Source organism: Limulus polyphemus, unplaced genomic scaffold (genome assembly GCF_000517525.1).
Source record: "Limulus polyphemus unplaced genomic scaffold, Limulus_polyphemus-2.1.2 Scaffold123, whole genome shotgun sequence".
In the NCBI taxonomy this organism is placed as follows: Eukaryota; Metazoa; Arthropoda; class Merostomata; order Xiphosura; family Limulidae; genus Limulus; species Limulus polyphemus.
Genome location: NW_013665733.1, coordinates 995,670 through 1,019,539, shown reverse-complemented (window position 1 = coordinate 1,019,539; position 23,870 = coordinate 995,670). Strand labels below are relative to the sequence as shown.

General features: G+C 35.3%; 1 protein-coding gene across 1 annotated transcript in view; it reads right to left on the bottom strand.

Annotated features, from left to right (window-relative positions):
• Window positions 1–1,421: 1,421 nt before the first annotated feature.
• The window catches only part of LOC106472696 (disks large homolog 1-like), a 177,994-nt gene continuing 155,545 nt past the window's right edge, over window positions 1,422–23,870 (bottom strand). The window contains exons 19-24 of the mRNA XM_022402226.1: window positions 23,370–23,420; window positions 22,362–22,463; window positions 21,520–21,692; window positions 15,135–15,244; window positions 13,384–13,475; window positions 1,422–3,516 (exon numbers count right to left, since the gene is read on the bottom strand). Of these exons, the coding sequence (XP_022257934.1) occupies window positions 3,410–3,516; window positions 13,384–13,475; window positions 15,135–15,244; window positions 21,520–21,692; window positions 22,362–22,463; window positions 23,370–23,420 (635 nt within the window). The 3' untranslated portion in view covers window positions 1,422–3,409. The remainder of the gene's footprint in view (window positions 3,517–13,383; window positions 13,476–15,134; window positions 15,245–21,519; window positions 21,693–22,361; window positions 22,464–23,369; window positions 23,421–23,870) is intronic.

Here is a 23,870-nt window from a genome sequence, read left to right as displayed (position 1 = left end):
CTTGCTACGCAGATACCTTTGAATTGTTTTCATCATGGTTTCAGGCATAGTTGGGTCAGCTTGGGCAATAGACATCAGGTCCAATGGCCTCTTTACTTCAAGTCGGGAGACGTGTGAACATATGAACATATCGGAATTTCCATCAAAACGCAAAAACAAATTGAGTAACCTCTGTGTTTCCTCTATAGGCCAACATATTGAAGAAACATGATATCAACCTATACTATAAATTTCTCTATCCTCTGCAAATCTAATACTGACCTGGAATTATTGATTAAGGAAACTCTCCACATCAAACAGCACTCACCAACACTGAAAAACATGCAGTCTTCATTTAAATTATACATTTTTAATATGTTCGTATTACTGATTTTACTTTTTTTGTTGCGTTTTCTTGCTGTAGTTTCTCGCCATAATTATTGTTTTGTGTTTTATTTGTTTAATTATCGTTATATTTAGCAATTGTACTTTAAGAAAGAACCTTTTTTGTATGTTCATACCTTTCTTGTGTCCAGTTCTCTTTGTCTTTTTTGTATATTTTTTCTTTACATTAGTGAACTGAAAATTTACTTAATATGTGTTGTTACTGAATTCCTGGACCTAAAACTGGTTGCAAACAAACGTATAAGCTACTCTTGTTTCATAGTACACAGATATTTTATTTGAGAATTTATAATTTATGTGAAACAAGATAAATTATGTGGAGAAGATTTTTCACAGGAAGAAATGTTAGTTTCATATTTGTGATAAGTAAGTTAAATGGTGGGTGGTAGTTCTTGAAGAACAACCTTTGAAGGATAACATGATTCTACAGAAACCGAGTAACCCTAAGTAAGCAAGTAACTGAAAGTTATGAAGAAATGGAACACATTTGTTTTCTCAAATTTTGGTTTTCACCCATCATGTTTAATCTTTTATATTTGATGACCTTATTGCATCTTGATCAATATTTTATGCTCCTGTTTGGTTTCTGCATATATGTGACAAAATCTATTCATGATTGTGTGAGTGCTTTCTTTTAGCTTTTGATATATTTGAAAGCTATAACCTCTTTTTTTTTAACTACTTGTAAGATCATGTTTGTTTTTGATTTTTCATACCATTTTTATGTAAGCTCTTGCTTAAATTTGTAAGCTATTATTTTATCAGCACGTTACTGAATGAGTCAGCAAAACAACTGTTCATCTAATCATAAGCATGATGACACTTACAAGATTTTTCAATTATATGTCATTTATTGTAAAGTATTTTGTTATTCTAATCTAATATTACTTAGATCATTACTAAGGTGTACCTATAGTTTAATATTCACTTGTTTTTTAAGCTCTTTTCTTAAATTTCATTACATTACAGAAATAATCAAAATAAAAGAAATGGCTTTCTGAACACTACCACTTCAGAAGAAAGAAGAGATATATAAATGCAAGTGTACTATTCACCCTTAAGCTTTTATTTCATACATGAGAAGAGACATACAGTAGTGACATTCACTCTGCTGATGAGAATGATGATGATGGAAATCCTGAATGAAATTCTTCTGCTGTTTCAGATAAGGTCAGGCTAGCAGAAAAAGTTAAGACTACTTTGAACAAATTGAAGAGTTAGAAGTACATCTAATATATGTTTGGCAATTCTTTTCTTGTAAAATTTTTAAAATATAAATATATTTGATTGTAAGTTGTTGTTTTTATTTCACAGCCTATATCATAAACTTTTATGTCCATCACATTACAAGTTCCATAGATCATTTTGCATGCCATTTTTTTATCGTAAAGTGATTTATAGTGAAACATCCACTTCCCTGTTCAAAAACTAACTTAAAAGTACTGATAGTAAAAACATTAAAAGTGTATGTTAAAATGATCAGCAAAAATAACTAATAACCATTAAAGTACAGTTGGGGTGCAAAAAATGTCAGCTGTGTTGAAAAATTAGCACAAACTGAAGAGAACAATTTTAAATAAGCTGATATTTAAAACAAAACAGATCAATAAAAATAACAGTGATTATCTATACAGGATTAATTACTTATAAAACAAGTATATGTATACACTATGTATATACAAGGCACAATAAAACGAATGCTAAGTTAAAAACCACTTTTCTATTACACAATATAAAATATCCAGCTCACCAGATAGACTTCTACAATCAAAAAATAACTTCTTTAATTTTAACAACAACTGGAATAATTTAGTATCTTCCACAAACACACAACCTTAACTACTATTCTTAAAATTACTGTAATCATTACTAATATTCTGGTCCAGGAAATCTTTCGAAATAGTCTTTAAAAATAGCTGCACTACCCTTCAATTTTTTACTTTACTTTAGATGTGTGATAGTCACATGGCTACTTTAGTAATCATAAGAGAACTGTCTCTGAAACTCATCAGATTTTTCTTAATAATGTTCTTCAAATTCTTACTGTTGTCAATTCTGGTACACTGATTATAACTCAGGAATTAAAAATGTCTAAGTTAAGAAAAATTTTTCCCATTTTTTTAAAAGATTTTTCAATCCCTTTATGTATCTTGGATACTGTGGTAAAGTTTTTATGCCTTTTATACACATTTTTTAAGTATAGTTAATGTGATAAGTCATACTTTCAACTTTGCAATTTAATTTTTTTTATGAATTAATTTTATTCAAGTATTTTGAAATCATGTTGTTTACTTTATCAATGGTCTTACACTACTTCATGAAATCACATGACCCTTTTATGAACCTAGTTCTGGTATCAGTAACAGTCAGTATTTGTGTAAGCAGATAATCATATCATATTGTCAGAAAACAGAAGCTAATGAATAAATTCAGTTGTTCTGATGAGCCAAGTATGTAAATAAAACAATTTTATAAACAAACCAACAACAACATTATGATTAATAAAACAAAACTTAGTGAATGACTGTGGAATACTGATGATAGTATGATACAAGTTCTGAAAGCACTTAACACAACCTGTGTGTATGAAGGCATAATTTATCTAATTTGTACAGCAGCATTACCAACTTAAAGAGCTACTATAGTATCCTCTACACTGAAGTATGAAAACAACTGTACAGCAAACAAGATACGATTAATTATACATTTTGTTATCTTCTTTCAGTAGCTCTCAAATGTGATTTTGGCATTTTTAACCAAATAAATCAGTTTACATATTACCTACTGATGGTATTTGATACTGTTCTTTTCAATAGCAGAAACAGTGTAGCATGTTTCCAGGCCTCTAGCTGCCTTCAGTCATCTTAAAATGGGTAATGATAACAAACAGAGGTAAGGTCAAAACTAAAGGTTTTGAGTTGTTACAGTGGCAAAAAAAAAAATATAGGGATGTCTATTTATCCAGTTATGCACACACACAGGCATTAGGCTGACAGAACACACTCCAGCAGATGGTAGTGTGTGCTCAAAGTTTTTCCTTTGCTGTTATCCATATGGTGGGACCAGCTTGTTCTTCAATATTCTGTTTCACCTTTCCATAGACCTCCTCAGGTGTATCACCCTGAACAATAGCTGAAAGAAAATAAAAGAAACATGCAATAAAAGTGTATTCCAGAAACCAATAAGTAAAATCATAATCCAGGAACACAATAACACTTATATCCAGAGCCATGATTTGGGGATGAACTGGGCACCATTTCCAATACTAAGCAGACCTCAATTTGATGTTAGTTTGATGTTTGAAGGGTAAGAATTAATATGCCTAGTCGGCCATCTCATTTGCAAACACACTGCAACAGCAACTTAATCACAGGTACCCTATCGTAAAATCAGAGCAATTTTCTGTATCACTCAGTTTTAAAAATACCTATAACTACAATACAGTTGATTATAACCAACTGCTATGCACCAGACAGGGGAAGGCATAAGTGGTCTATCTTGTATTGATCTCATTTTTTGCCTCTGATGAAGTTAAAAGTTCAAAATGTGGGTCAAATTAGCCAAAAAAGCAATAAAATTGCTTTAAAATAAAAAATTAAGTGATATAAATAAATTGTTCTCACTACTAAAGGCTCGTTATAAAAAAAACCTTTGTTTATGCAAAGTTGATGTGTCTAGAACAATAATTAAACAAATCTGACATAGACATGGGATAATGAAGATTTGAACAAAAATTTTGCCAAGTTAATGCAATTCATGGAACTGTTTCATGAATAACTGAAATTTGGCAAAAGTGCTTTCTACATGATCTAGCATGTGTATGAGTAAATCTTGTAATTTAATAAGACAATTCTAATACACTGGGAAATAATAACAGCCTTTTGAAAATTTCTAACTTTGATTTCTCTTTCAGAAATGTACCATTCTCAGTTAAAATGAAAAGCATTGCATTTTTTGCCAAAAGTCCTCATTAGAAGCATTACATAATGTCACAGCAAAAAGCTACCATCACTCATAAATGTGGTCATTCATTGTACATATGATGTAGCAACTCAGACTATAATATGACATAACTAACAGAAAGCAGCAGTTTCTTGCCAAGTCTCCTCTATATCACCTGAGATGTCAGAATTCTTACACAAACAAGAAATCAGTTGCCCAAAAATCAAAGAATCACATATGCCAAATGCATCTGACCAAACAGATACTGCACCTGCTTGTGTTCCAATGTCACTCTACAATCATGTTTCCCGACTGAGTTCTCCAAGCCCGTTCCTTTGGCTATGGTTTTGCTAGATAGTAGATAGGGACAGTGGGAATCTCGTTAATCTAGAACTAGCAAAAGTAAACAAAAGCTACTGCTTGTGACCATGAAGGAATACCAGAAAACTAAAAAACTTGGTGATGATGAAATGCTGCACCATATACAAGGACATAGAGAAAGTTACATTGACATGATTGCCAAGGACTTTAGGTACCATAAATGATGCCCGAGTAGTTATTTGCCTAAGTCCCGTTTACCTTCAAAGGATACATTGGACTCTGTACCTGATGATGGTATGCAGTGATTGATATCATATATAAATGAAGTCTTAGCTGAAGACCCAAGCAACATCATCTTTCTAAGTTCACTCAATGCAAAATACAGAAATTGGTTATAAGAGCATGATCCTATGAATAACACTGGTTTTTCAATCAGATCATCTGTTCTCAACAAGAAAATTGAAAACCAATATCCAGCGCATGATACAAAGGTCATGATGAAAAGGACAGTCCTCAATCATTTGTTCAGCAGATATGTCAGAATATTGTTTTGTATCAAAAGTTGCCAGCCTGAAGAGATAGATAGCTACAGAAGAATATGCAGAAGAATGCAAAGATGAACCCAGGAGCACAAGTGATCCCGAGAAGAATATTATCTTCTACCACTCAGCAAAATCATTGCAGAATGATATCAAAGATTTTGCATCAAAACTGAAAACAAAGAGGAGCAATGAAGGTGAGACACCATTGTCCATGGACATTTCATATGATACTGCACCTGCTTGTGTTCCAATGTCACTCTACAATCATGTTGCCTGGTTGATAACTGATGCAGCACCAGAGCTAGATCAATCAGACTTAAACATTCAGCTGAATAAGCAAGAAAGGCAAAAAGTTCTCAAACTTGCTCAAGACATTTGCACAGCAGTGACATATGTCCCAACTCCAAAGCATATTGGCACAGCACTACAGGTTTTGAAACAAACAAGGAGCAAAGTAGTAGTCAACTTATTGAACTGAATCAGCAATAGCATCAACTATCAAGATACACAGCAATATATCACTGCCATGGTACAAGCTACTGATGATGACAGGAAGCAAGATGAGCTTATGATAGCCACAAACCATAGAGCCAGATTATTCACTCAATGTGCAATTGACAATTTAGATTTCTAGGAAGACAGATGGTACAACAATGAATGGTACTACACATAACATTTACTAGTATATAACTTATGTCACTAATGTACCCAGTTATGTTACATCAGTACCATTGACCAAAAAATCTAGAAAAGTCTCTTGTGCAGGTATTAAGCCCTTCCATACTGCAGAATGTGGCCTGAATTTGAGACATGACTGGCTTGGAACTCCTACATGAACCTAAAGTCTCCAATTTATTTGAGGATCTTACAGCCATGTGGCATCTCTTGCAGAAGGACCCTTTGCAAAGAGATGATCAGCAGAGCCTAGTGACCTGAAATAACTTTCATAAACAGATGACAGAAGGTGAAAAACCAGCAACCTTGATTGGAGATGGACCTTTTTTCCTGAATCACCAACAAACCCTGATATCCTTGATGAATCCCTTGACTATTGCATCACTGTCACACAGAAACTTGGTCAGCAATACTGCATTCTAATCAGTGACCAGGCAATCTATGAAATATCTCTTGGGTTCCAAAAGAAGAAAGCTGAGAAATATCAATACCTGATATTGCACATGGGTGGATTCCATACAGCAAACAATTTCTTGGGTGCCATTGGCAGTCTGTTCAGGTCTTCAGGGATCGAAGCACTCATAACGGAATCCGATTTATGTGAGGCAGGAACAATGAACAAGGTTATGTCTGGAAAAAATTATATGGCATGCTGAGATGTCATAGCCTGGTGTTATCCACCATGTTCGAACTTTATTGGGAAGCATTTGAATCTTGGATCCTAGAATAACTTGGATACAACCTTGATATCATAGCTTCACTGTCTGAAGTCAATAGAAAACTTGCTGAGGCAATCACAAATCAAGATTGAAATACTGCATTGCAGGCACACACTAAAATGTTATCAATGTCAGATGAGGTGAACCTGATGCTTCCAGAGTTCAAAAAGACATTAAGCAATTCTCCTACAGCTAAGTTCTGGGTCATGTAAATTGACATGATCCTCATTCTGGAAAAAATGAAACAATAATATTCCTGTTTCTTAATATATGAATTACTAACTGAAATAACAACACCTTACAGTTATTTCAATGGTTAAAATTGGCACAAAACATAGATAAAAAAATATGATTCAAAATATCACAAAAAATACATACAAATGGGAGTCATAATGTCATAAAAATTATTAAAATACTGAATGTGGAAGCTGAGAGAGTTGGCACTTGGGAACAGCATCTTGCCAAAGTAGAGAACATGCTGCCATATTTGGTATCTGCAGGCCACACTAAGTATGTGTCTTCCATTCCACATTACTTAGCAGCAATGAGGCATCTACCTCAGGACATAGCTACTGAATTTCAGCATGGTCATTTCCATGTCCGAATGTCTAGTTTTAAGTTCAATGCTATCTGGACTGATATGGCTTTGGAACAGATGTATAACCATGAGGCCAAAACACAGCTCTTCAAAGGAATAACACAGCAAGCAGGAGCCAGAGAAAAATACCTTCAAGCATTTCCAGCACTAACTGTAGTATCTGAACAGACAAAAATGATGGTCCACTTCCAAGATAGCGGTACATGATCATCAATAAAATCTAAAGGCAACAGAGAACATGTGAACAAAAGGAAAGACATGTTAAAACTTGAAATGATCAATCCATTTAGTTGTTCTTCAGCAGAACTCCTCAATATTGCCACTGGGGAGAAGTGCAGATCTCTCGTCTTACTCAGTGTCAAAGAGAAGAGACTGGCAGCTCAAGCACAAGCTGAACAAGTACTGAAGTGGCACCAGTACACCTACAAACATTTCAGGAAAAAAAGTCAAAGGAAAGGCAAAAATCCACAGACAAGAAAATACAAGGATGAAAGTAGCATCCTATGAAATCTTTGTTTTGTCTGTGATATGGACCAGGATGCATTCAGCTATAAATGGACAGAATATTCTGCATCACTCTTTGAACCAAACCAAGATATGGTGCTTGGCTATGCCATGAGGAAAGGATACAAGGCAAACTATGTTGTTGTCCTTAAAGAGCAGCTTGGAGATGCATGGGTTGAGGAAAACCAACTGCTTGCTAGTAATGATGAGGTGGCTTTGATTGTCAATGCTATGGCATTCATACATTGTAACCAGAACAATGGATGCAACACATTCACGAATATTGAATCAAGGTACTTGAAGAAATTGCTATCATAATGTCCTTTGCAGTGCACGTATGTGACTATAGTTGGAGATCGATATGACGTTGGTTCATCCAAGAGCTTGAAGATTGGAGAAAGGTCTAGAAGATAACAGATTCAAAAATCTAGCTGAACTTACAATTGTTTGTTGGTTGGTTGGTTGTTTGGCATTTACTGGCACAAAGCAACTAGGCTATCTGTGCCAAACAACCAGTGCAGATCATAAAAGTAACATTTTTATAAAATGTAAAAATAAATAGAGTTAAAACTAAACAATGTCCAAAATTCAGATAAAAGATTCAAATAGAATTAAAAAGTCCTATCGCTCATAAAAAAATTAAAAACACAATCAAGTTGGACAGTGTCACCATCAGGATTGGGGTGTAAACCCCATTGGTGGCAAATGTACATGCAAATGGTTCTGGAGAAAGAAAGGTAAAACTGCTTGCTGTGGTCCACTTCAACAAGTTATTGAGGGCAGTTTGAAGCTGCCTCTCAATAAACTTCATATTTGATCACTGACAAGAAATGTGGAAGTCATCAACATAGAGGCTGTTTGCAACAGTAGGAGGAAGTTGATGAGTAATTGAATTGATCTCGATACTAAAAATATAACACTCAAGACTAGAGGAGCATTAACCATCCTCTCTAAGGCCTTACAGAGATAGCTGGTCAAAGCAATTGGGTGATAATTAGAAAGAATCTTGGAATCCTTCCCAGGCTTAAAGAAAGGTAGGACAATAGCCTGGCACCAAGCATCAGGAAAAACGTTTTCCTGTCAGATCTGTTAAAGACAACCAGAAGAGGAGCAAGAGAAGCAGGAGAGAAATGGTGCAACATCTCATAGAAAGAGGATTGCTCTGCTCGAGACTTGATGGCTAAGAAGGCACGAGAAGAAACAGATGTGCTGGATGCATGAGAAAAGCTCTTGCCTAAGAGTATTGGCAATGCTCTATATATCAGCAAATTCCTGGCCATTAGAGAGCATGATGGAAAGGGGATAGGAAGCATACCTCCAACTGACCCTCTGAATCTTGTCCTATATGACTTTGGAACTGGTGGTAGAAGAGATGGTTTGACGTCTGACCTGCCGAGAATGGGCACAGGTCTACTGGAAAGAAATGCGGTTGGAAAGAGTGGGATACCTTCGAAAGGTATCCCAGGCCCATTTCTGAGCCTTCCGTGCCTGCTGGCTGGAGACCCCCACAGATGAGGATACAGTGGGAAACGTGTTGAGGATTTGGGAATAGAATGAACAGCTGCTTGAATGGGGCAATCACTTACTGCCTCCATGCAGTTGTTAATAGATGGCAGACTAATGACAGCAGTATTGAGTTCCAAGAGAACCAGCCAGCCTGGTCCAACTTCCACAGACAAGGTGGGCACATGTCGGTCAACCAGCAGTGCCACCCCTCCATGCACTCATCCATTACACAATCTGTCATTCTGGTATAAATAAAACTACAGAAAGGTGATTGTATCGGCAGGTTTCAGAAATGTTTCCTGTAAGGAAAAATACATGTGATAATAGGAATCAATCAAGGCCTTAATGTCATCCAGATTAGAATGGAAACCTTGACAGTTCCACTGTATCAAAGTGGCCATTTTTACTTAGGTGGAGGAGAACTGGGCTGAGCACCCTCTCTTTACGACCAATCCACTTTTCTTTACTAGAAAGAGGCCTGTCAACCTCCATGGATCCTGCTCTGGGTTGAGTGGGCAGGTTTCTGTCAGTAGACATAGATTCCAGCAACTGAGGGCATGAACAATTAATCGTTCTGCATCTCAGAAGATGGACCTGAGGAGATACCAGAAGCCGGGACAAAAGGAAGTGGACCCATGCAGTCACTGGAAGGAATGGTGTAGACAGAGATAGGAATAGATGTGGACATGTCAACTCGTTTATCATTAAAGGGCAAAATACTCTTCACATGGTTTGAGAATGACTCTGTTGGAGGCACAGAAAGATCTGTCTGCACTTCCACTGTAGCAGTGGAACGTAGTACAGCAGCATATGTCCGAGATGGAGTGAGGAACAATAATTTCCGAGCCTCAGGGTAAGAAATGTTATGGACATAAACATTGTACCTCTTTCTCCTCCACCTACTTAGTGCAAGATCAGTAGAAAGAGGGGTAGGAACCACCACAACTGATGCGGTGAAGGTCCAGTTGACACTCATAGGTGTCATGGTCCTTGTCACCACAACAATCACAAATGAAAGAACCACAATAAGATGCCTTCGAATGTCTGAACTGCTGACACTGGAAACATCCAAGAGGGTAGTATGGCTGCACCTTACAGTTCAGATAACCTGCCCTGGTAGAGGCAGGTGGACCTGGCACTGTATACATAAAAATTAATACATTTGTAGGCAGCATAATTCCATCCTAGCAAGTGGAGATACAGTGCACAGCAAAAACTCCTAGGCTGAAGAAACCAATGAGGATCTCTGACTCAGAGATGTTCTTCAAATCCCTCTCAACGATCACTCCCTGGGAGGAATTTAAAGTAGCATGGGGAGTAACCTCAATTGGTATATCCCCAATGGCCTTTGACCTTAGGAGGATTTCACTATGTGTAGGTGTAAAGGTTTCCACCAAAATGTCTCCAGAGTGCAACTTCCTGACTGACTTGGGAGAGCCAGCAAGCCCCTCTAATCCCTTCTGAATGAAAAAACAGACATTTGCCCCACGGATTTGTCAGAGAAAGAATGAAGAATTAAAAATCTAGGTACATGAACAGTGACTGTGAAACAGAGTCTTTTATGCGTGCTCATTTACCTATTAGCCATTTTTTACATTTTTATTTTGTCGAGAATTGGGGGATCCATAATAAATAGAAAATGATTCAGTACCCACTGACCCCACCCACTATGGAATCCTACAAGGGGACACACTACAATGCCAAACAAGGACACTGCAGCAGCCCCAAGGCTTTGTGAGCACTATACTCAAACACCAGCATCAGACACAATGTCCACAACACCCTTAGCTCAACAGGACCAGCCGACTAAACCTGGGGGCGGACACCCCAAGACCACCTGTCTACAGGAGTTCAAGGCCAAAGTGGTGTGTTGCAGTGCCCCAGACACCACTCAACCATTGGGATCCTCTCCTCCCTTTCACTGTCACCACACACAGCAAACACAAGGGTGGATGTTCAGATCCCAGAGGAGGTAAACTGAAGATACAGAACCTTCCCTGGAAGGTCCCCTCACCATGTACAAAAATCCACCTCGACGGGCCAAACATACGAAATCAGAAATAACCCGTCTGTGCCATCATGAAAGTCCATCATTGCAAACTTTAAAAATAAATTGGCATTCCAGCATTACCTTGCAGCCTCTCAGACATGCAACACTGAAAGAGTACCTCCTAGTGTCAAGTTAATTCTTGGTGGTCTCTTTGATGAAGCAGATAAAGCTGTCATTCTTATTAATGATGAGTCAGTTGTTCTACCAGAGGTGGCATGTGGAGACGAAGAAGCAGATACAGGGATCTTCGCCCATATGTCTTACTGTGTCAGTCACTATGACTACAGGCAACAGATGCTGACATACTCATCATGGCTATCTACTATAGTGTTTGTATACCTGGATTGAATGAACTGTGGGTGCAAAAAAGGCTCAGTGTACATGCCATGCCACAGAATAGAGAGTATCCTAGCTGAGCTCTATCATGCACCAGTTCTAGTCATCACTTCAGCACTCCTTGGAGGTTATGTTATGAGTGGATGTGACACCATCAGTTATGTCTTTGGAAAATGAAAGAAAAAGCATTCAGAGTTGCCATGGAAAATACTTCAGACTTGAGTGCAATGATAGAGTTTGGCAATGACTCCCTAACTGCAACACCAACTGTGGTTGATACATGCAGATCATTCTTTCTGAAGCTGTATGATGATTTCACTGGCACTCTGGACAACTTGAGAGCACATACACTTTTGGACGTATCAAAGGAGATCTAAGAAAACTACCACCTTCTCAAAGTACCTTCAAATATCACATGCTTCAAGGACTGTACCAAATTGCCATATGCAAGAAGGCTTGTTAATGTGATCTTGCTTTGCTTGATGATACTCTGTTTGGTAGACAACTCCTAGATGGTCACTTAGTTCTTATCTTGATGGACAAACCATCTATGCCACCAGCAACAAAAGTGAAGCATTATTACCAGTACAACAAGAGCAAATGCAGAAAGAACTGTTCCTGTGCTGCTGCTAATGTGTCATCACTTGTAAATCTGCAGCAAACTCATTGAAATGTGCTCATATTGTTGCTGAAAGTGAAGACACTGAGTAAACAACTGGGATTAGATATAAAGGCAACAGACAAAATTCAGTATAAAAACAAAGTGTATCGAATTTGATAGCTATTACCTTTTGCAATACTTTTTTTTAGTTTTTCTGTATTTTGTAAAGATGTGTAGCTGTGAATCATAACTAATATGCATAGTATAACTATGTGGCTGTTTTTCAAACTGCAAATCAAATTTATTAGAATTTCTACAACATATTCAATAAGCAGTGCTCCTTTTAATTAATTTCAGTTTTTTGCATGGAAAGCACTACATATTGCAAGTCAGATTTGTTTCAATATTTTTTTAATACTCGAATTTAACAAGAACAAAGTTTTTATTCTTATAACAAGCCTTTAGTAGTGAGAACAATTCATTTATACCACTTAGTTTTTGATTTTGAAGCAATTTTATTGCTTTTGGGGCTAATTTTTTTCATCAGAGACAAAAAATGAGATTACTACAAGACAGACCACTTATGCCTTACCCTGTCTGATGCATAGCAGCTAGTTATAATTAATTTTGTCGTAGTTATAGAGATTTTTTGAAAACCGAGTGATACCAAAAATCACTCCAATTTTATGATAGGGTACCTATGTTCACACTGTGATTGCAATGTGTTTGCAATCAAAATGGTTGAGCAGCCCCATTAATTCTTACCCTTCAGGCAACAAACTAACATCAAAGTTAGGTCTGCTTAGTATAGGAAGCAGTGTCCAGTCCATCCTAAAATATGGCCATTTTGGCCAAGTGGATCTCAGCCTGTAAGAAACTGTTGTAAAGGTTATCAGTGGTTTTTACTCTCTCTCTAATTTGATAATTCTAAATAATATGCATAAATGTATCCTCAAAGCCTCAATTTTTCATTTCTTTTTAACAGCTTTCAGCTGCATTTCATTTTACTACCAAAACATTGGTGTTTTTAACCAATTTATTTTTAAATTATTGCACAAGGAAGACAATGTTTAGTATATTTCATGCTTAGCTGTTGCTGAGTAATTTCAATGTTTAGAATGGTTTCACCTTAGTGATAATGAGGTGAAAAATGTGAAGAGGTTATCAAAATCTCTCATTTATTAACACACTTGGAAACAACATACCTGTAAAATATTCTGCAAATTCTTGTTCAAGTCTGATTGCTCTTTCATAGGTTTTACTAGCTTGTTCTTCTGTAATCCTTTTGTTCATTTCCCTTAAAGGTAATTAAAGTGAGCTTTTTCTCATAACAATTCAGTTATTAATTACATATTTGTAATTTTTTAAGTAAAAGATTAAGCCATTTTTATTAGTAGCATTATTTATATTAACATATCAATAAAACTAAAGAGTTAGAACATTTTATACACTTCATTTAGATTTATTTTGCTATCCAGTGGAAGATAATTTACAAAGAAAATGCCACTGTTTGTAATTTTATTCATACCTTATGATATCTATAATCAAACACCTTTTAAACTCAAAACTTTTTCTTGAAACCAACAATGACATTTTTACTACAACTTTTTTAAAAAATAGATTCTTCAAAATGAAATAAAAAAGACCAAGTAATGATCATTCTAAATCTATATTTTTCTCAAACAATAACAGGAAACAAGATGGGTCAATACATTTTATAAAGTTTTGAATGATCACAATTGAACATTTATTGCACACTTTTTAATCTTTTCATAACAGGAAAGTAAAACAATCCATATATCAACTAACTGCTAAAGAAAGGAAAGACGTAGCAAATATTTCCAGTCACATCAAAAACCATTTTAATAATAATTTTCGTTAAGGAGAAACTATTAGGACACAAAATGTGAAAGCCTTTTGTTCACTAAAGAATAATCTACAGAAATATTCATTTTATTACATACACACAAAATTCTAATTTATGGTCTTATCTTTTTGCACCATCATATTAATAAACAAGTCTCACAGTGCCAAGTATATTTTCAGAAATGCAATAAGAAACCAAACAGACATGTTTTAATATTTCACTATTTATCTGAACCTTAATTCTGGTAAACTCTGATAAATTTGAAGGTACATACTTTTTCATTGTGGTATAAAATTCCAAACTTGCATGATAATACTCTAGATGGAGGACATGTGTATATATATACATGGCAGTGAGAGTTAATAGGCAAAATAAATAAAACATTTTATAACAGCCTGAAACCATCCTTATCTTCAATACAAGCATATAAAAACCATGAAAGACTCCTTATTGTGACAAAGCAACAGTGTGGCCTTACTGGAATTTATTAACCTTAAAATCCCATATTTTTTAAGACAGCGAGTGACCGAAGGTCATGGTCAAGAACTTACAGTATTTTGTGTTTCTGCAATTAAGATTCATTCAAACTCTAAGTAAATCAAAAAGAGGTGTTGGCATGGCATAAAGAACAATCCCCCAGCAAGAAATGAATGTATCAGTGAATAGATCATCTGACTTTAAAAACTAGTTGTTTTTATTTCTTTGATGACAAAATGCTAAAGTATTGTTTACTACATAAAATGACAATATTTTAAGCAGTATGTGTTTTATTGGCAAATTTGTAATTAACAAATAATATATATTAAAATCCCAGTCTTTAAATAAACAGATAATAATTTCATAACTTAAAGACTTTTCATAAAACAGAACCTGCCATTAGAATTTTGGGCTTTGTGCAAAAATTTAAGTTTTTGTTTTCATACAGGAATATTATTTTCTATTAATGACAATAAAACAACAGCCGAAGTATAGAATCCAAAATAATGACATATTACCTAAAAATAATTTCATATACCTCTGGAAATGTTTTCTGAAATCTAGAAATGTATCTCATAAGGAGTGTCACATGCTTAAAATGGGTATACTTACATTATAGATTCTACTGACTTAGGTTTAATGAATATGGCTATTGGGTGAAGCCCTGCCATTTGTAGCCTCCTAATGGCATTACCACTCACATCTAAGATGCAATGTTTACCCTGAATAAAAAAAAGAAATACTTATTAGTTCATATTTACCTTGCAAGTAAAAATCTGTCCATAGCATAGGCCTATTCTCTATTCCTAACAACACACATACTGACTTACTCTTCCAAGATACAAATAACATCTACTAAAATTGTCTAAATGATTAATTAGGTTGTACTTATCCCAGCAGTAATTCCTCATAAAAATAAACTTGTTTGGTAAAAACTTCAATTTTGTATGGTTTGTAATTTGTTCTGAAATAATGTCATTCTCAAAATTTAAACAAATTTATGGGTTAAATTCAAAAAACACAAAACTAACTCAACTACAATAATGATATACCTTCATAAATCATATATATTACAAGTAATAAAAAAATAAAACAGAAAAACTTTTATCTTCAACTAAATGTTGAATTCTTTTCATTTGTATGAATTCAGGTTTGAATAAAAGCATTCAAACTGAATAATGCTATAAAGTCTTACAATGGCTAATTCCCATAAGTTTGTAACATTGACTCAGTGGATATTTATGTAGGAATTTTTGTATGGTTTTGTGTAATCATCCCTTCCTTGTTTATGTACTTTTGGGCATTGCCATCCATAAATGATCCTTATTTTTTCAAAATTTTTTGATTACTTATTTCCTTTTTTTAAAAACAATACCAATGAATATTTTATAATGAATGGCAGCAGTTTTAGCCTGGCATGATGTGTTGTCTTGATGGACATCATGTGTTGAAGTTACTGAAATGCTAGAATGCTTCTGCACTTACCAAGTTAAAATGCAAAATTTTAGTTTGTAAGTCATCACAACAACTCCAAGTATTGGTGAGCTAGCCCTTCTGATGCCAGAATCAGAATAATCAGCAGAACATTTAGCTGTTATGCTAATTGCTGGTTCTCTACTTGAGAGATGTTTTTTTGGTTAATTGGAGGTCTTAATAGCTTTTGGAAACTTCAAAAGTTAAAATTTTCTTAAACTGAAAATGTATTTCTCACTTCCACTCTCAAAAAGCTTTCTCAACTTATACTGCCCTCTATCAGTGCAAATGTTCGCTTGCCACTAGCCTTGATACTCCCACTTATCTCTGTATACTAACATGCATATGATTATGCAGCAACCCTCCACCAATAAGAGTGCAACACTACCTCTATCGTAACTAGTGCTCTCTCTCTAATCTTGCAGCTGTTAACCACTTTGAGATTGGTCAGATCACATCAACAGAAACTGGAAGTGGGAGACCACACCACTTCTAAGCCAGGTATATTCTTTGCCTGTTAATAATGTGTTGCTAAAAGAGCAGAAACAAAGGAGGGACCCAAAGGAATTTTCAGAAATAATGGGACCCACTGGTGTAGAGTGGCTAGGGTGTGACAGACCATAAAAAGGAGTTCAATCTCAACCAACACCTGGCAGCATCTGAAATTTGTTCATCAGTTCTGCAGTAGGAAGAGGGTCCTCAAACTTTCACCTCATAAATGGGTACCAGCAGGGAAGTGGAGGACCTGTATCAAAACCCCACCTCCACAGACATGCACCTCAACACAACCAACACCAAATTCATCAGGAACCGACATGCAACTGACAGGCCCAGGTGGGTGTTCATCCCTAGTCAAAAACCTGGTGGAATTGGGATTTTTTCGTCCACTCCATGGTAGGAGGAATGTAATCAATTTTACACCTATGGGAATTAATGTGTCTTGTCCAACTACAAACAACACCAGATCCACTGGGAACTAACATCCAGTGAATGGTACGAAAAAGGACGGCTATATGTTGTGCATCTCCAGTCCAAAAGCTGGCAGCAATGGGAATTAGTTGTCCAGACTGTGGTAGGATGAGAGTAACCATCCAAACACATGTGAGGACTTATGTGGCTGGTCTGGCTCCAACCAGCACCTGATCCCCGGGAACCAATACCTGGCAGACAGTAAGAAGGAGGGTGAATCAGCCGGAGTGGCGAACTGCAATATATGGTGGAGTGCTACATCCAACACCTGACAGCATCTGGAATTATACATCAGGTCCCCGGTAGGAAAAGTATCACACCATCTATACCAGCAGAATGCCACTACTCTACTCTCAACTGAGAGTTATTGTGCACACTCAGGAAAACAGGCCTCCATTGTCCACTACTCTAATAGCTAGGAACTGGTAAGTGGCAAGCAAGACTCCCATACTTCACTGGAAGAAGGAGGGAAAAAGTGTGTTGGATAGTCTGGATGACTGCAGTACCAGAGACAGTGCAATGGGTGACCACAATACCCTATTTTGAAAAACAGAGAGATCACATTGACAGAGCCAATCAACCAACACCGGGTAGCATCTGGAATTGTACATCAGGTCCAGGGTAAGAAGAGCCTCAAATGGTACAGATCATCAGAGATGAGCAATAATCCCTGTTTGCTTTACTCATATAAGTCCATGAGTGTACAGTCTTGGACAAACACATGAAGCAAAAGACTGCAAGGTATACCTATGAGTGGTTTTGTGGAACATCCCATCTCAATGATGTGCATAAATGACCTGGATATGAGTTATCACATTGTATTTTGAAAGCATAGAGAACACATTGACAGAGTCGATCAACCAACACCTGGTAGCATCTGGAATTGTACATCAGGTACATGGTAGGAAGACTCTACAAATCACAATCATCTAGCATGGTATATGATAACAGGTCATACAGTGCAGATTTAAGACTAAGTCGGGCAGCACTCACCACAGAGCATGATTCAATTATGCAATAACAGCCACCCACAGGCAAAATGTGCAGCCAGGGACATGGTAAGGTTAAAGATCTGATGGAATGAAAACATGAAAAAGGCAACAATCATCAGGAAAAAAATACCAGGTGAATTAACTAGAAAATTCAACCTGGAAGGGTAATGGGAAAAAGGTCACAGGAGAGGTGAGGATTTCATGGAAGAAACAAATAAGACTCAGAAACCACAGAAGAGAGCAGTATGTGTCATATACTATTGGAGAGCCCTGAGATGGCAAAGAAGGTGGGTGGGATCAGAACAGTCATAAAGGTGGGGAATGGAGGGAAGGAAAAAAAAGGTGTGAAGGTAGAAGTAGAATATTGTGTAGCTGAAGTCTTGGGCATAAAGGAACAATCAGAAAAGAGGAGAACATGGGAACAAAGAAAACAAAAATGCAGCAAACAACAATTGTGAGCACATCAGAACAACAACGTTTGCATGTCAACAAGAGCAGGAACTAAAAGGAGAGATGATATAATGAACACAAAGACAAAAGTCCCCATGGAGAAGGAGGGCGGGGAGGATGAGAGAAGCAAAAGGAACAACATAAGACTTGCTACTGGAAAACACAAACAAAGTCAGTAAATCAAAAAAGGGCAGGTAATTCTGCCCTATAGGCCACAACAGAGGAAACCAAAAAGCCATGCTCAAATACCCAAGGCAAAAAGGGCAGTATGTGAGGAACCGTAGGAGGGGAAGAATGATAACCCCTTAGGTATGTGTACCACTGACATTGGTAAGCTGCCATGGAGGAAGGATGAACAGGACAGGAAACAGAGGAAGCTACATGTGAAAGTCTGGTCCTTCAGGCAAAAGATCCAAAAATGCCATGCATGAAAACAGAGTGCAGGTATGTATGGATGATGCATGCCAGAGTGGCTGATGGAGGAGTGTCAAAGATAAAGGGGAGGCAACACCAACAATCAGTGCAGCAGTGGAAAGCATGTGTGAGCCGGCCAATATGTAGCCACCAGCAGAACACTACACGGAGTAGTTAGAAGTATGGCATGGACATGTGGGAGGAGATGAATAGGAGGATATGCATGTAGGTACCAATCAGTGGCATATTTTTTGTGTTACTGCATTTACCAGCAGTAAACCAGCCTTAGGAAAATTATAAAAAACAGTGTTTTAGTCAGTATAAAAATATTTGAATCTATAACTAGCACAAATATATAATTACTGCAGTTTTGAAAAAAGCAGTGACACAAGATATCTACACGAGATATAGCCATCATCGTTGACCTCAGTGACTGTGCGAGTATTGAATATATTTGTCATCTATGGTGATTTGTGCAGCGAAGACAGTTCAGCTTATCAGCATGCATTCATTAAACACCTTGGAAGTATGTCACTCATGATTGTGGTGCAAAATAGGGTAGTAAATGCCAGATGGCACTAATTTAGTATTATTTATTATGCTAAATGCTAATATATTTTTAGTTTATGCATTTTTCATGATAATTTTAGATATTTTCATGTGTTTTGAGTACTGTTATACAAGTATATATATATATATATACACACAATATATATACAAGTGCGATAAACCAAAGGCACCAGCACAGATACGCCACTGGTACCAATCCTGATTAAGAGCATCAACTGCTCCTAGCAAAGGATGGGGAACACAAGACCAAAATTGGGGAAGTGGTGTACTGAGAAGAGTGGCAGAAGCATCCAAATTTGGGATACCCCACAGATCACACAAACCCCAAAAAATGGAAGGATCTGAAGATCACAATGCAGGGAAAATCTTGTTGGGATGGGATAAACAATCCATGACCAGATTCAGGGCACCTGGATTATGACATGCCAATGAAGTAATGTGATGGCAGTGGACTCAACACAAAAGATTTAATGGTTGAAAACAGAGGTCTGTCGACCAAGTGCCCTTTGCCCGGTGATGTACGAGACTATCATAGAAACTTTGGAGTGGACCATCATCAACCAGCCCCACTGAGCTCACAGGAAGTGAAGGTAAGTCTGACTAACAGCAAGAAGTTCCATGAGACTGACACGGAGAGAGGGCTTGGAGAGTGACCATCACCATACAAGTCGAGAAAGCTTTTTGCGACTGGAGGTAAGATATCGTCTCACAAACCTAACTTAAGTGTTCATAAAAGTCTCTTAGATTGTTATAAGAGGGATTTAAGACTATAATGAACAATATATATAATATGCATCGGCCATTTTTTCCAGCCTATCCCTACTGTGCTTAGTGATAACTTAACTTGGCAGAAACTTTAAGTAGTTTATATTTCCAGTATCTAAAGTTCCCATACAAATTGTACAAATAAATCTGACTATAATGGACTAAGCATGTATGTCAGTATCTATATATGTAACCAAAACTCCTGCACCATCCATTGAATGGCACCACAGACAAAAATCCATACAAAATTTCACACTTTGGGTATCCAAGGTTCAGACAATTAGAAAAATAATTGTGGTATGTGCAACAACCATTTCTTTATAATAGACCACAATTTTAAATAAAATTCCTCTCTTCACAACAGGAACACGATTTTCAGTAGGACTGTACGTGAGGGTTATATTATATCTAATATTGATGTAATTTTTAAATGTAGTACCAAGAAACTGGAGTTCTTAAAAACTTCTTTTTTTCTTCAATAAACAGTACCACTTTTAATATTTAAAAACTTACAGTTTAATACTACAATTAATAATTACCAGCACAAACAGCTGTCCATAGGGTGGTGTTTCTGTTAGTTTAGATTAAAATACAAAGCAATATGAAGAAAAGAAACTGACACAATAATCTACAACATAATTTGGACAAGTATAATAATAAGTACATTAGAAGAAAAAGCAGCAAAAAACTTGTTCTTATCTTTTAACATTAGACTAGTTCCATACTTCAAGGTAAATACAACAACTACAATTCTTAGATGAACTGATTCTTCTAAAAAGACGAATAGATGCACCATGAAAAGGACAAACATAAACTTTTATAATAAATTGCACAGCTTTCAGGTCTTTAGTAGATTTTACTTTTAGAACCTTGATTATTTTGTTCCCAAGAAATTGTAAAACTCTCTTAGAGGAGGAAAGGGTTAAAATAAACTCAAATTTCACAAATGGCTAGATCTTATAATGTGATTATATTTTTTAGTCCCAGCTGAATTCTTACACAAAATTAATAAATTTTACAATTAAATAGACCTTTTATCCCATATAAGCGAACTAAAATATTCTTATTAAACATGAAAAAATAAATTAGTTTCAGTACTGATACTTAAAAGGTATAATTGTGGCTTAAAAAAAGATAAGTTTTGTGGGGAACTGATAAATACTAATGACAATGTAGCTTAACCAACAAGGTTATTATGATACCTAGGATTTTAAAAAGGAAAATCTGTATGATGTATACTTCTGACTTCAAAACGAGATCTGAATTATATTAGTACAGCAGTACATTTTAGATCTTTGCATGTATATTTTTCTATGTTTTAAGTGTTCAATTTTATAATTTTTTGTAACATAATTGTTTTTTACCTTTTCTGCAACCTCCTTTACTGATGATACACTTGTTCCATACAAGTTATCATTATATTGACCAGCCTCAATGAACAAGTGATTCTGAATGTCTCTCTCCATCTGCTCTCTAGAACCCACAAAATGATAGTCTCGACCATCAACTTCATAGTCCCGTTTTGGTCGAGTGGTATCTGAGTGACAAAAGAACATATACTATTATAACTTATACTATCAGTTTGAAATATAAACAAAATTCATGTATTTTACAAATTATTAAAATATAAGCCACTCAATATAAATTCTGTCTGAAACTACTTTATGAATTAAACTATAAATCAACATTTAATATACTATTTTCAAGCACAGTGATAGAAAGATATGTGTATTGTTAGCACTATATAGAAAACATGATACTCTTTTAATGACCATTTTAATGGAGTTGTGATGTCCAATTTCCATGATATGATATAGTACTGTCACAGAAAAAAACAGAAAAACACATTTGTTTTCACATGAGCATTCAAGAGCTTAATTTCCTATACCTTGTGAGGAATTACCTCAAAAAAGCACAATAATAAAAGTTCATGGATAATATTAATTTCAAGTTCAGTGATTACAAAAAAAAATGATAATTTCTATTTCTACAAACTTTATATTCTTGTAATTATTTTTAGTTCGAAAAATTCAATACACTTTTCAAAATATTATGCGTAAGAAGAATGAAAAACACCTTAAAGTTAATTTTCAAAATAAAAACCTATTTTTCAAAAAATTTTTTGAATCCTAAATTAAAAGAAGGAAGGTTTTATATATATTAATATATATATATATATATATGTATAAATACAAAAGATACTTACGAGGTATACAACTACCAAACTTATCTGGGTGTTCAGAGATGAGATCATCATTAATTCTATCTTTCAGTGGTCCCAAAATAATTATTGGTCGTGCATAAGTAACTAAAATGTAGAAAACATATCACTAATTTACATAACTAAGATACTTGCACAGACATACCATAAACAATTTCTAATTTCAAAAATGTATATATCTCTGACACTCCCATACAATACACATTTCACAAAGGACTTTTCAAACCCTTCATTTCTATATTTAAGCTACTGTCATGTAAAAGTGTAATATAATAAAATTTATATAAACATTATGTGGTAATGGAATACTTTTCATACATTGACTTGTTAAAACTAAGGTTTTTAATTTATATAAAAGTGTCTTGACAATAAAACACTAAAAACAAAAGTTGATGTTTTGGAAACTACTAATGAAAGTTAATCTCATTTTATAAGAACAAAGTTCTAAGTTCCATGCTACTCTTGAAACTACTTCCTTCACAATTTATCATGGTCAATCTGATTGTCAAGAGTACACACTATTGTCCAACATCATAATTTCCATTGTATCAATCTTAGGCTAAATATCTTTACTAACTTTCCATAGAGCATTCACTGCTTCCAGTATTACATTTTAAGCATTATCAAATGATCATGAATTATCTGAGATATATATATATATATATACACACACACACATGCTAAAAATGTTACACTTGGTATCATAGCCCTACTACATACACATGTGCAGCTTGTTCTTGTAATGTGAGGTTATCTTTCTGTAAGAATGTATATTTTGTATGTTCCAGAGTTTGTAAAAAAACTGATGAAAGAAAAATGAACTGTTGCCTCTTAATTTTTCCAAAATACCATAGTCATATAAGTAACATACACAACATAAGTATGTACAGGCTTATATAAATAGGATGGATTTAAATAAATAAAAAAACATTTTGGAAAATCCTTAACCTAGCAGCTTTTAGAAAGAAAGAAAGATAAAATGATAAAACTTACCCTCTTGCTGTGTAACTGCTTCATAAGAGAGCATATGTTCTTCATGTCCTTCTGTAGTACATAAGCAGAATTAGTGTATTTGATACAAGCCAAACTGAACTAAAGACTCGAGCACGGTGCATAAGGTTTTTTTATTATAATGCACATTATTGATAAAATAGATATTTATCTACAATTGGGCTTTCAATACTGAATACTTTAATTTTCAAAAATCACAAAAACAAAAACTTTTTGGAAATTGATTTGTTCCATTTTGAAAAATACTGGAGTGAACAATGAATTGTAGAATAATTAAAATAATGACTTTCTAATCCAAATAGGTATAACTATTGGGACATGTTTGTTGTAATAATGGCACAAAGTTTAAATAAAAATAAAATACACTGAATATTTTGTAATAAGATAGCATCTTAAATACCCTGACTTTAAAGTAATGGTTTTTATAAAAAGAGAATGCGCAGAAAACAAAGATATATATATATATATATATATATAATATAT